This window comes from Xenopus tropicalis, chromosome 8 (assembly GCF_000004195.4).
Source record: "Xenopus tropicalis strain Nigerian chromosome 8, UCB_Xtro_10.0, whole genome shotgun sequence".
NCBI classification, from domain to species: domain Eukaryota; kingdom Metazoa; phylum Chordata; class Amphibia; order Anura; family Pipidae; genus Xenopus; species Xenopus tropicalis.
The window spans coordinates 127,727,606-127,740,941 of record NC_030684.2 but is presented as its reverse complement, the minus strand read 5'-3'; the positions used below and the strand labels follow the sequence as shown (position 1 = coordinate 127,740,941).

At 42.5% G+C, this 13,336-nt stretch overlaps 1 protein-coding gene across 1 annotated transcript; it reads left to right on the top strand.

Annotated features, from left to right (window-relative positions):
• The first annotated feature begins 1,590 nt into the window (after positions 1 to 1,590).
• On the top strand, positions 1,591 to 3,617 carry LOC108644841. Its single transcript, XM_031891796.1, has 3 exons — positions 1,591 to 1,612; positions 1,960 to 2,289; positions 3,352 to 3,617. The coding sequence occupies exons 1-3, from the start codon at positions 1,591 to 1,593 to the stop codon at positions 3,615 to 3,617; spliced, it is 618 nt and encodes a 205-aa protein (XP_031747656.1).
• The last annotated feature ends 9,719 nt before the right edge of the window (positions 3,618 to 13,336 follow it).

Genomic DNA, 13,336 nt, shown 5'->3' with positions numbered 1-13,336 from the left:
TACGCCTGCTACTTGTGCCTGCACCCGAATGAATGAGATACGCTCGGGTGCAGGCACATGTAGCCGATATACGCATGAAAACGCGAGAGAATGCAAAGTCTCGAGTTTTCATGCGTATATCGGCTACATGTGCCTGCACCCGAGCGTATCTCATTCATTCGGGTGCAGGCACAAGTAGCAGGCGTAGGGCTGAATTTTCGGCAACCGTTTTTCCGCTTGCCGAAAATTTCAGCCCTACGCCTCGTGTGGCATCAGCCTAAACAGAGAGTATACGGAGACTGAACCCATTGAGCGCGATGTGCTCCCTTGCTTGACAGGCGAGCGGCACAGTTTGGTAGTATGGGTGATGTATGTCTCTTTCCTCTTGCTTTCACCAATTGCCCACCACTCTATACGAGTGAAGGAATTTATGCTTTCACGGCTCAATGCTTTGACAGCCGACTACGAGTGATCTTGAGCACACAGTTCATAATTTAATAGGTATGTGGCCACGGGCAAGGATGTTTTGCGAGACCTATCCGCATGTTTTGTGCAGATAAATAACAGCCTTTTTCTTTACTGACACTTGCGACAGCCGTGGGCTCTTTTGATTATCCTTCTTCGGTGTTGCGCATTACTGTGTGAGAGCTATAGTTCAGCGTATGTGTCACCCTTTCCCTTTTGTCATGAATCCTGTATTTTCTCAGTTTTTTATGTACTTTTATTTTTATTTTCTACATACTCTTTTCCTCTCTATTTGCCTTTTCTTGATTTTGTTCTAGTGATTGCTGACTCTATTGCTTGTACTATACTTATCCTTATATTCACATTTGTTGTTACATTGTTTAGTATACACTGGTAGTTGGGGGGTGGGTGCTGGCCTGCAACAGAGTGACGTCATTGGTCCAATTTTGGCGCCACATTTTGCTTATCAGGGGGTTTCTTGCGTGTATGTTCACTTTGAGAAAGGCTGAGGTTCCAACCGAAACGTTAGGTTTTTGTTTGAATAAACTACTCTATTTTTCTACACTAAGCCCTGTGAGTGCGGCATTCTTCCATTTTTGCTCTTTATACTACAGCTCTAATACTGCACCCAGGCGATCTGTGACTCCATCAGACGTGAGTGCCTGTTGCTTGGACTTCTATATATATATATATAGTGAATAGAGTACCCCCTGTTGTAAAAATTGACCTACAGCACTTATATTTGCCTAATTGTGTCTGTAAGTTACCCTCCCATATAGATTGTAAGCTCTACGGGGCAGGGACCTCCATCCTCTTGTGCCTTTGACTCTTTACTTATTGCAACTGTTACTGTATCTTGTATTTATTTGTATTTATTGTTATACTTTGTATTTATCTATTATCTTATTAACCCCCTGTTTGTATTAATGTATTCTACTGTACAGCGCTGCGTACATAAGTAGCGCTTTATAAATTAAAATATACATATACATACATATAGGGATATCATAAGTCACGGAGGAGTTCCATGACCATATAAAGGTAGGAGGCCGAAGGCCGGGCAGGAATGCTGCTTACAATGGGGGGTATCATATACGATTTGAGGCAAAGGAAGTTGTACTTAAGTATACTGCATGTTCCTAATTAATGGTGGTGCCGGAAGGTGCAGGTAAGAAATTTTTAATTCATGGATTGTCTCGTCCCAGTTGCCTCCTGTTATATCACTGCCTTATTGCTGGGGGTGTTGAACAAAGCCTCTGTACTGTTTATTGTAAGCATCTGGCTTCCTCTTTATATGCATTTATATTAATGGGGTAGTCCGTCTTCATTGTAATTTTTAGTATGTTACATAATTTTGTATATTCCATATTTTTTTTTAATTATTTGCCTTCCTCTTTTGCCTCTTTCCAGCTTCAGCAAAAAAATGATTCCACTGCGAGGTCCCCCCTGTCCCCCCCTGATGGTGGCCCTGATTGGGTACACTTGCCTATAATTGTTCATGTTCTGTTCCTGCAGTTCTTCTGTGCACCTTGGGGTCCCAGTTGGTCACCGGGAAGCCCCAGCGAGTGGCCGTGGCATCAAACATAGAGATCTGTGGCTTCCAATGTGGGAAACAAATGGTTTATTTTCTGGAAAGATCATCCAAGGAGCGGATCATGGACTTCTCCTGCATGGACCACTATCTGAAGATTTATGGCACTTACAGTGAGCGGCTTCATCTGAACAAAACTACTGGCTGCTGCACTATAACCGATGCTCAAAAACATGACTCCGGTGTGTATGTACTGGAATATCAGGAGCTCAGGAAAGTCACACAGTTCAAATATACAACCTACTTAATCATAGGTAAGTAATCTGCTTGATGCAGTAATGCAGTGGCCTGTAAAGGGGCAGTCAGATAAAGCAGCAGTGTTAAGGTGGCCATACACCTACGGGTGGGTGATATCAGGCTAATTCGGTCATTTGGCCCTGGGGCCAAACGATCGAATTAGAACGACAGGTATAGGTGCAGTCGGTTCGGGGACCACATCAACGAGCCGATGCGGTCCCCGATCCGACTAAATTTTTTAAACCTGTCCGATCGATATCAGGCCAGATATTAGTCGGGCAGGCCTGTTGCTAGTGCCCATACACGGGCCAATAAGCTGCCGAGTTGATCTAAGGGACTGATATCGGCAGCTAGAATCGGCCCGTGTATGGGCACCTTAAGGGCTCTGGTACACGGGGAGATTAGTCGCCCGCGGCAAAACTCCCTGCTCGCGGGCGACTAATCTCCCCGAGTTGCCTTCCCTCTGCCATCCCACCGGCGAACATGTAAGTCGCCGGCGGGATGGCAGACGCGGCGAGGCGATTTCGGGAAATCGCCGAAAAAGCTGATTTGCGCAAAATCGCGCCGCCGCGTCTGCCATCCCGCCGGCGACTTACATGTTCGCCGGTGGGATGGCAGAGGGAAGGCAACTCGGGGAGATTAGTCGCCCGCGAGCAGGGAGTTTTGCCGCGGGCGACTAATCTCCCCGTGTACCAGAGCCCTAAGTGGGATCTGCAACTTTTGAGGGTCACTAGAAGCCACACAAATATGGTTTATAAAGAGATACAGCAATCAATCAAGTAATCACTGAAGTATGATAGCTGATCTGCTTAAGCAGTTCCCAGGGTGCTGCATAGTGCTCCCCAAATTCCCCAAAATCGGGTGAGGCACAAAGTATCATCCACAGCTGTCAGACTCCCACCTCCAGGCATTGAGTGAGCCAGCATGTTTTTTATTATACCTTTTCAGGTGAGAATTGGCTGAAGCCCCCCAGTGCTGTGGCTTATAGGGAGTTGCCCATTTACATTTGCAGAAATGTGTTTAATACAGTTAGTTGTACGGCTGTACGTGTAGGATTATTGTTTGTTTCAACTCCCCAGACCCAGTGTGTGTGACCAACATAAGCGCCAGGCACAATGGAGAAAATGTGAGTGTGAGTGTTTCCTACAGTGGGGAAGAGGCGACAGTTGTGTGGGCATGGAACGGGGGAGCCCTGCCTGAGAGACACCAGCTGAGTGACAGTAACAAGACTCTCACTGTACCCAGTACTGACACCGGCACATTCACCGTCCTTGTCTCCAACCCCGTCAGTCACAGCAGCGCTCACTATAACCTCACACTGACAGGTAAGTTGATATTATACTGATTTGGGGGTAGGTTCTGTAATAAATCCATATTGCATTCATAACACCCCCAACAACTATATGTACTGCTTTAGGCATGAGATATAATATAATTTAATAATTTCAATGCCGCACTAATGAATTCAGGGTCCATGTGTTACTAAGTAAGTTAGTAAGGGCAGCATTGAGTCTTGTATCATATCAGTTTTATATCAGGCTCCCAGGGGAGTTGGTTTGCGCTGTTTTGGGATAGGGTCTGTTGATTTCTCATTCAGTATATTGTAAGGCACGAGGAAAAATCTCATTGAAATTGGTATTGGAAATGGGATTTCCTTAGACTGTGTGCTAAAAAGGAGACTTCCCTGTTTCTGTCGCAAATGAAACTTAATTTTAAATGACATTGTACATATATTTTTTTTGTACAATGTCACCTTTATCTATTCATTATACTGTTTACCTTGTCTTCTATTACTTTAAGTGAGCTGGGCACTTTTTATCTTTTATGATTGATCTAGTGAGATGTACAGAAAGAGAACTTCTTTATGAATTTTAAAGGACAAGTAAAGGACTCTGGTAAAGATAATAAGAAATGGTGCATTAGTGTGCTTCTGTGCCTTTCCTTAGCAAGCAGCCTTAGGGCTGATTCACTATAGTGCGATAAAACGTGCGCTATTTATAGCATGCGGTAAAAACGTTATCGCGTCTAAATTATCGCGACTTATCGCACAATTCACTATAAGCGCACTTGCGCTATTTTACGCGCGATATTGCATGCGTTATTTAACTCGCGAAGACTATTTCCATGCGGTATTTGACGGTACATGCGCTAAATAACGCCCGCGAATAGTCGCTGGATATAAATAGTGTATATAAATATTAGCCACATATAAATGGTAGCATATAAATAGTAGAATATAAATAGTAGATGCTTATAAATAGTAGCCACTAGTGATGAGCAAATGTGTTCTGGTTTCTTTAGTGAAAAATTAGCAAATCTTTCGAAAGATCCACGAAACGGCAAAAATGTTGTTGTGCGGGCAAAAAAATTGTTGCTGCGACTATTATTTTTTTACGCCTGTGTCAATTTTTGGATGTGCGGTGAATTTTTGCATGGCAAATTTTTTCATGCGTTTTGCCATTGGCAGATTGTTTTGCGAAACTCATGAAAAAATTTGCCGCGGAAAAATTCGCCGCACGTCCAAAAATTCGCTGCGAATCCATGCCTGGCGAAACATTTCACCAATTGTAGCCGCATATAAATAGTTGCACGAATAAACGCACGCCATGTTAGCCATACACGCCAATACTTTCGTAAAATTACTGTATTAAAAATGACCATTTCGCTGCAAACTGGCGGCTGCGTCACTCTGGGGGAAACACAGACTTGAATAAATAACACTGTAAGTCCATATTTTATTGCCAAAAACTCATTTACTGTACTTTTCTATAATTATTGCCTGCCTGTAGTAGGTGTTATTTTTCGCATAGCCTAATGCGATATTTAGCGCGCCTAAGTGATTGTGAATCATGCGTTAGTATTCTTTTCCGTGCGCTTTTTAACGCATGCGGTCACGCAAAAAATACCGCATGCGATATGGCGACTTAGCGCACGTGATAATACTATAGTGAATCACGCGCTAATTATTGCGTCTAATTTAACGCAAAAAACTGTGCGATAAAATTTATCGCGCTTTAGTGAATCAACCCTCTTGTGTCTTGACATTTACACTCACCCAATTAACTTGAATTTTACAGTATCTCATCTCCAGCATGAGAACTAAAGCCTAAAACTGAATATGGCTTGACTTGCTGGATCTCATATACTGACCTTACTGTGCCCGCAGAGAGGTACAGCAGCCCTCTTTCAGTAACAGTCCAGGACTTTAAAATTGTCCCAGGCTGCTCCTCATCTTTTGATCTTGTTAGGCCATCTTTTGAGTGTCAGTGGCTCTGCACATGCTCAGTGTGCTCTGAGCTGCTATAATGCGATAAAATAACTAAAATCCAATAAAACTTGCTTATACTAGTCACACTGGGCAATAAAACACCTTACCTAGGTACAAGCAAGCACAAGTCTTCAAAAAAAAAATAATTTAAACATGAAATAAACCCAATAGGACTGTTCTGCCCCCAATAAGGGGTAATTATATCTTAGTTGGGATCAAGTACAGGTACTGTTTTATTATTACAGAGAAAAGGGAATCATTTAACCATTAAATAAACCCAATAGGGCTGTTCTGCCCCAATAAGGGGTAATTATATCTTAGTTGGGATCAAGTACAGGTACTGTTTTATTATTACAGAGAAAAGGGAATCATTTAACCATGAAATAAACCCAATAGGGCTGTTCTGCCCCCAATAAGGGGTAATTATATCTTAGTTGGGATCAAGTACAGGTACTGTTTTATTATTACAGAGAAAAGGGAATCATTATTAAAAATATGAATTATTTTCTATAATAATAATAATAAGGAGTAATTATATCTTAGTTGGGATCAAGTACAGGTACTGTTTTATTATTACAGAGAAAAGGGAATCATTTAACCATTAAATAAACCCAATAGGGCTGTTCTGCCCCAATAAGGGGTAATTATATCTTAGTTGGGATCAAGTACAGGTACTGTTTTATTATTACAGAGAAAAGGGAATCATTTAACCATGAAATAAACCCAATAGGGCTGTTCTGCCCCAATAAGGGGTAATTATATCTTAGTTGGGATCAAGTACAGGTACTGTTTTATTATTACAGAGAAAAGGGAATCATTTAACCATGAAATAAACCCAATAGGGCTGTTCTGCCCCCAATAAGGGGTAATTATATCTTAGTTGGGATCAAGTACAGGTACTGTTTTATTATTACAGAGAAAAGGGAATCATTTAACCATGAAATAAACCCAATAGGACTGTTCTGCCCCCCAATAAGGGGTAATTATATCTTAGTTGGGATCAAGTACAGGTACTGTTTTATTATTACAGAGAAAAGGGAATCATTTAACCATGAAATAAACCCAATAGGACTGTTCTGCCCCCAATAAGGGGTAATTATATCTTAGTTGGGATCAAGTACAGGTACTGTTTTATTATTACAGAGAAAAGGGAAATTGGGAGGGAGTTGGATTAATTATATTTTAGTCTGTCCAGCAGCTTTATGGTTGCTAGGGTTTAAATTACAACAGCAACCAGGCAGTGGATTGAATGAGTGACTGGAATATGAATAGGAGAGGGCCATTCCATAATACAGTTAAAGTTACTTCAAAGTTGAACTGCCCCTTTTATAACAGTATGCACTAAATGACGCCTCCCTACTTGCTGTAATTGTGAATTCCAATTGTAAGTATAGTTTATTTTGCTCAACTAACATGATAAGAAAAGATTTGGAATTATTTCCAGCCTATAATGGAATTGCATGTACAGTATTTATTTTTGTATTTCAGATAAAGAATTTCCCTCTCGATCTCGTGCTGTGGGAGCCGTGATTATTATTATGGCTATTGTCTCTTTGGTTTTTGTCATTTGGATGCTGTACAGAACTGCAAGTACAAGGGGGTCAGAAGATGCAACAAATTCAAGCAGTGAGGTTTAAAAAGGCCACAAGTGCCACTCACACACTGCCCCAGGATAACTCTATGCAATGTACAGGGTAGGGATGCACTGAACCCAGTTTTTCAGGTTCGGGACGGACCCCCAAATTCGTTATAAGGGATTCGGCCGAATACCGAACCAAATTTCGGACCCTAATTAGCATATGCTAATTAGGCCACGGAAGGGTAAATGTTGGTGTGCTAATTAGGATTCGGTTCGACAAGGACCGTGGATTTGGCTGAATCCGAACCCTGAAAAGGCAGAACCTTGGCCGAAAACTGAACCAAATCCTGGATTTAGTGCATTCCTAGTACAGGGGGGGGACACTTAATAACAAGTTCTGTATGTAGGGGATCAGAGAACTCTTTCCCCTGTTTCTCTGTCTGTGACATCATCCCGCCCGGCTACAGACTGGGGAGGAACCCGATTGGCTGGATGCCCCAGTGCACTGTTGGGAGAGAGAAGGTGTGCCTAGGTTTGGAGCCAACAATCAGCAGTTTATAAAGGGAGCCCCTGTTGGTTTGCCAGCTTTTGGAAGAGAGATCCAGAGTGAGTAGCCCGTAGCAATTGTGTGAGTTCAGACTGCAAAGAGGGAAGGCTACTGGGCTGGTTATAACAGAGGCCTCTATCTCTGTGTGTGTCCCCTGGTGGTGAGGACAGGTATTGCTCGTTTGCCTGCTACGTGGGAGCAGCCACCTTCCCAAAGGGGAAGGGACTCTGGGGCAGGTAGCGCTACCTGGGGGGACTTAACAGCTCTTGGAGAAGGGACTGAACTGAATAAAAGGGTTGGGGTCTATCCGGATCCAAGTTGGGACTGGGCACCTAAAGAGACTGTGCCAGCCGTGGATAGACTGCTCGGGTTCCTCAGGATAATCAGTTATCCATAAAGTTGTGTTTATACTATTTTAGCTGTTATAGAAAAGTTATCCTTTCTGCAAAGTGTGTCATTATATACTCATGGAAATCCCTTTGAGGTGTGCTCCTCAGTGTCCACTAGGTGGAGGCACTGCGCTAAAATCCCAGTTCCCAGTATCTTTCACTATTGCAAAGGGAACTAAATCTCCTGCCTAAGCAAGTAAACAGCCCAAAGAAGTGAGTGTTCCAGGAAAGGGTTACATGTATATATGAGTGGGGAACTAAAGGTGCACACAGAAAAATGGAATTTATCCAAAATTAAACTGCAGGCCAGACATTTTAGCATATCTAGATCATTGTGCTTTCCTTGTCATATAATGAACACAACAGAGCAATAAGAAAATTTGATCCAAAACAAAGCAGTGAAAAAGCTAAACACAAAGAAAGGTATTGCATCTGTACAGGCCATGTTAGGGCAAAGACACACAGGGTGGTTAAAAAGTTGCGGTGACTAATCAGCCATGTCTGAGATCAGCCCCACATCCATTTTCCCTAGTACATGCTCATTTATATCTTTCACCTCTGTGCTTATTGTCTCCCCCCTTATTATTGTGCTTATTGTTGGTTGGCCGTGTTGTACAGCTCCTGACTGTGTCGGATCTCCCCGGGCAGCTCGGCCTCCCTACGTTCCAGCTGCTGGATTAGATCAGTCAGTGGGAGAAGCAGCTCCTCTTTCTGCCTGGAGATCTCACTCACTGGTCTGGGCATCCGTCTGTCTCCTGATCTGACTGAATGAGGCACTCGCTCTGTCTCACTGGCTGCTTTGTCTTCCACTTCTCTCCGGCACGGCTGCAGCCTCTGGGCATGACTCTCATTCTCCTCCCTCTCTGGGGGAAGGGTCCCCAAATGATTCCTCAGCCCCTCTCTTTCCTGCTCTGAGCCCATGTTCAGCCGCCCCACATTGTGCCCACAGGGTTCTGTTCAGACAGGACACACAGACACAGGCCCCATCCCCATAGCAGTAATACATCAGCATCTGGTTGTGTGTGGGCAGAAAGGCCAAATCATATTGCTCTGCCCATATTTAGGGCAGGAAGGCTGTTCCTCACACGCTTGGGAGAGATTATTGCACACAGAGCAGGTTGGTATTGCGCTTAGTTCAGCAGCCACCATGGCTGAAAGCTGGAAGAATGAACTTTACATTTTTTTCTCTAAAACTGGTGGGACTTGTATTGGCCCCTCTTGCACAGGGCGCGGCAAGGGGATTTCTGGGACTTCATGTATTTATATGATAAACAGGAATATCAAAAATAACTTTTCAAAATCAATAAAAATATAATTTCTTTATCTGTATAAATATATATTCCTTTTGTCCCCATTAAGGAAATTAATATGGGGTTATGACATACATTGTACATTGTATTCAACTGTGTACCAGTGGGTCACAGCATATACACCCCCCTTCCCCAGAGATTAAGAGTAGCAGGATCTCAGATCTTTATATGTATCATCATGCTGTATAAAACTGCAAATATCTTTTGCTTTGTTTGTATTAAACTTTAATAAAAATATAAGTTACAAAAAAAAAAAGAGTAGCAGGATCTCTGTATATCAATTATGCAGGTAGAGTCAGCCTGGGGGGGCAGGGCCCGCAAGAGAACTTGACCTTGACCCAATGCCACCATGCCAGCTCCCCACCCTGTTAATGCCTGCCAGTATTTCTCACGTTACCCCAGTGGGGGGTGACAGTTTATACTGGAAGAGGGCAATGGGGACCCCTGATCTGAATAATCCATGACCTAGACATGCAATAGACACGACACTTTGGTTCCTAAAACCAGCAGGGCACTAGCTAATGATAGCTAATAATAATAAATTCCCAGTTTTCTAGACCAGCAGTTATGTGGGGTGTGTACCCCAGGGGGTGCAGAATGCTTTTACTCACTTTGCTACCCTATGCTTATTGATGATATTCCCATGATCATTGCCTTTCAAATTTTTTAATACATGCGCTCCCTCCAGTCGCCAGCAGATGGCGGTGTATAAATGTAAAATCAGAGCAATGTGTTATATATTGGTGGGACCACAAAATTAATTTCCCCATTTAAGTGAATGCTTGTATTTATGCATTGCTTCTCTCTTTATACACAATGGTTGGAGGCTTTGCCCCAGATTCCCTTCTTGACTCGAATTGTTAAAGGTGAACTAAACCCTAAAAATGAATATGGATAAAAACGGTTTATGTACTGTACTTACTGCACCAGCATAATGTTTCAGCATCTCTATAGCAACAGTCATTCGGGACTTCAAACTTGTCACAGGGGGTGACCATCCTGGAAACTGTCAGTGGCACTGCACATGCTCAATGCGCTCTGGGCAGCTGTTGAGTAGCTAAGCTTAGGGGTCATCACAAATTATCAAGCAGAAAATTAGGTTGAACTGTCATATAAACTAATGCTGCAGGGCTAATTGTAACATTGATGCTTATTGCACTGGTTACAGAGCTGCCATATAGTAATTATCTGTATTAATTACTAATCAGCCTTATACTCTGACATTTATATTGTATATATACAGTATAGTGTGCCATTTATATTGTATATATACAGTATAGTGTGCCATTTATATTGTATATATACAGTATAGTGTGACATTTGTATTCTGTATATACAGTATAGTGTGCCATTTATATTCTGTATATACAGTATAGTGTGCCATTTCTATTCTATATATACAGTATAGTGTGCCATTTCTATTCTATATATACAGTATAGTGTGCCATTTATATTGTATATATACAGTATAGTGTGCCATTTATATTCTATATATACAGGATAGTGTGCCATTTATATTGTATATATACAGTATAGTGTGCCATTTATATTCTATATATACAGTATAGTGTGCCATTTCTATTCTATATATACAGTATAGTGTGCCATTTATATTGTGTATATACAGTATAGTGTGCCATTTCTATTCTATATATACAGTATAGTGTGCCATTTCTATTCTATATATACAGTATAGTGTGCCATTTATATTATTTATATACAGTATAGTGTGCCATTTATATTGTATATATACAGTATAGTGGGACATTTATATTGTATATATACAGTATAGTGTGACATTTATATTGTATATATACAGTATAGTGGGACATTTATATTGTATATATACAGTATAGTGGGACATTTATATTCTATATATACAGTATAGTGGGACATTTATATTCTATATATACAGTATAGTGTGACATTTATATTCTATATATACAGTATAGTGTGACATTTATATTGTATATATACAGTATAGTGTGACATTTATATTGTATATATACAGTATAGTGTGACATTTATATTGTGTATATATACAGTATATAGTGAGTGGGCCCCTAAGCTCAGGTAAGTGCCAGCAGCACAGAGTATGGGCAGGGAATCAGCAGAAAAGAAGATGGGGGGCTACTGGGGCATCTTTGGGGGCACAGATCTTCCTGCTAAAGTTGCCTTGGGCTGGTACAGAGACCCAAAACATAATGTGCAACATTTCTGCCCTACTTCAGTTAGGCTTTAGTTCTCCTTTATTTAAACACTGGCAGTGTACTTGGCAGAACAACTGAACTGGGAGCTTGTTAAGTAAAATGACTGTATAATAGGAGTGCAGGAAAGTTGTAGCGGTTTGAGGAGAGACCCTGTTCTGAGCAGGGCACAGTGTGTGTGGGTTGGTCCCTGTGTTTGTGTGGGCTTATTCACACACAGGTGCCTATCCAAGGGAAGCTAGTTTGTAAGTTTAATGGATTAAAAAGAGGCTATGGCTAAAATCCCAGGCATATTCCCTGCCAGCATAGAAAGGCTTGGCACTGCCACTTCACTTTAATGTGACTGCGCTGGAACAAAATTGAAGGGTGGAAGTGATCAGCCAATCAATGTTGTGTTCCCTGGGGCCATCCTGCCTCTATTTAGGGTGAAGACACACAGAGCTACTAGTAGCAGCTACTTGTCATGGCTACTAAAATAGACAACACTGATCATTTACTGATAATTGTCTCTAGGTGTGGTTTAGCAGAGGCAATTCTCAGTATTGTCTATGGCAGGGTATTTTCTGGTGTTTAGTAGCTGTGACAAGTAGCTGCTACTAAGTAGCTCCTTGTGTCTTCACCCTAAGGGCTCTGGCACACGGGGAGATTAGTTGCCCGCGACAAATCTCCCTTGTCACGGGCGACTAATCTCCCCGAACTGTAAGAAAATGTAAGTCGCCGGTGGGATGGCACATGCTTAGTCGCCCGTGACAAGGGAGTTTTGTTGCGGGCGACTAATCTCCCCGTGTGCCAGAGCCCTTAAAGGGAAACGAAAGGTAAAATCACTTGGGGGTGCCAAAATGTTAGGCACCCCCAAGTGACTTTAACCGCTTACCTCGTACCCCGGCTGGTGCCCCTGTTAGGAGAAAACAGCACCAGCCCGGGGCACCTGTAGCGAGCGCTTCCTTATTCTGGCTTCCTTTTCCGGAATGCCAGCGGTGGGCGCATGCGCAGTAGAGTGAAAAGCCGACTTTAATGTTGAAGTTCCACTATTCACTCTACTGCGCATGTGCGCGCAGCGAATCAGGCCGAGGCAAGCGCCGGCAGCTACCCCGGGCTGGTGCTGTTCCCTCCTCACAGGGGCACCAGCCCGGGGTAAAAGGTAGGTGATCAAAGTCTCTTGGGGGTGCCTAACATTTTGGCACCCCCAAGTGACTTTGACTTTCTTTTTCCTTTAAGGGTGAAGACACACGGAGCTATTAGTAGCAGCTACTTGTCGTGGATAGTAAAATAGACAATGCTGATCATATACTGATAATTGTCTCCAAGTGTGTTTTAGCAGAGGCAATTCTCAGTATTGTCTATGGCAGGGGATTTTCTGGAGTTTAGTAGCCGTGACAAGTAGCTGCTACTAAGTAGCTCCGTGTGTCTTCACCCTTGCACTGGTAAACCCCCCTTCCTAGTCTTCCTTGCAGTCCCGTTAGAATAAAAAACTTTTTTTAACCCTTTTTACTTATATCCAACACCAGATCCTCTGCTTTATTAATAAAACTCATATTATAATAAAGAAGGAGTCGCCATGTAAATACTGTGTATGGTCAATGTAACCAGTGACGGCAAACTATGCCCCCGGCTAAGACTGGAAGTGGGATGTTGGCATTTGTACTTCAGTAATATCTGGAAGGGTACAGCTTGCCCAACCAAGCGGTACAGTATGCAGAGAATCAGTGCCCTAGCCTATGGCGCGTGTCCCCTTACGCTACAGATAGAACACTGAAGGCGGAG

What these genes read in the sequence shown, in the direction of transcription:
- LOC108644841 (XM_031891796.1), top strand. Translation starts at nt 1,591, where the DNA reads ATGGTGGTGCCGGAAGGTGCAG. An exon ending in GGTGGTGCCGGAAGGTGCAG is followed by an intron (nt 1,613 to 1,959) that starts GTAAGAAATTTT and finishes CTGTTCCTGCAG; the next exon opens with TTCTTCTGTGCACCTTGGGG. An exon ending in TACAACCTACTTAATCATAG is followed by an intron (nt 2,290 to 3,351) that starts GTAAGTAATCTG and finishes TCAACTCCCCAG; the next exon opens with ACCCAGTGTGTGTGACCAAC.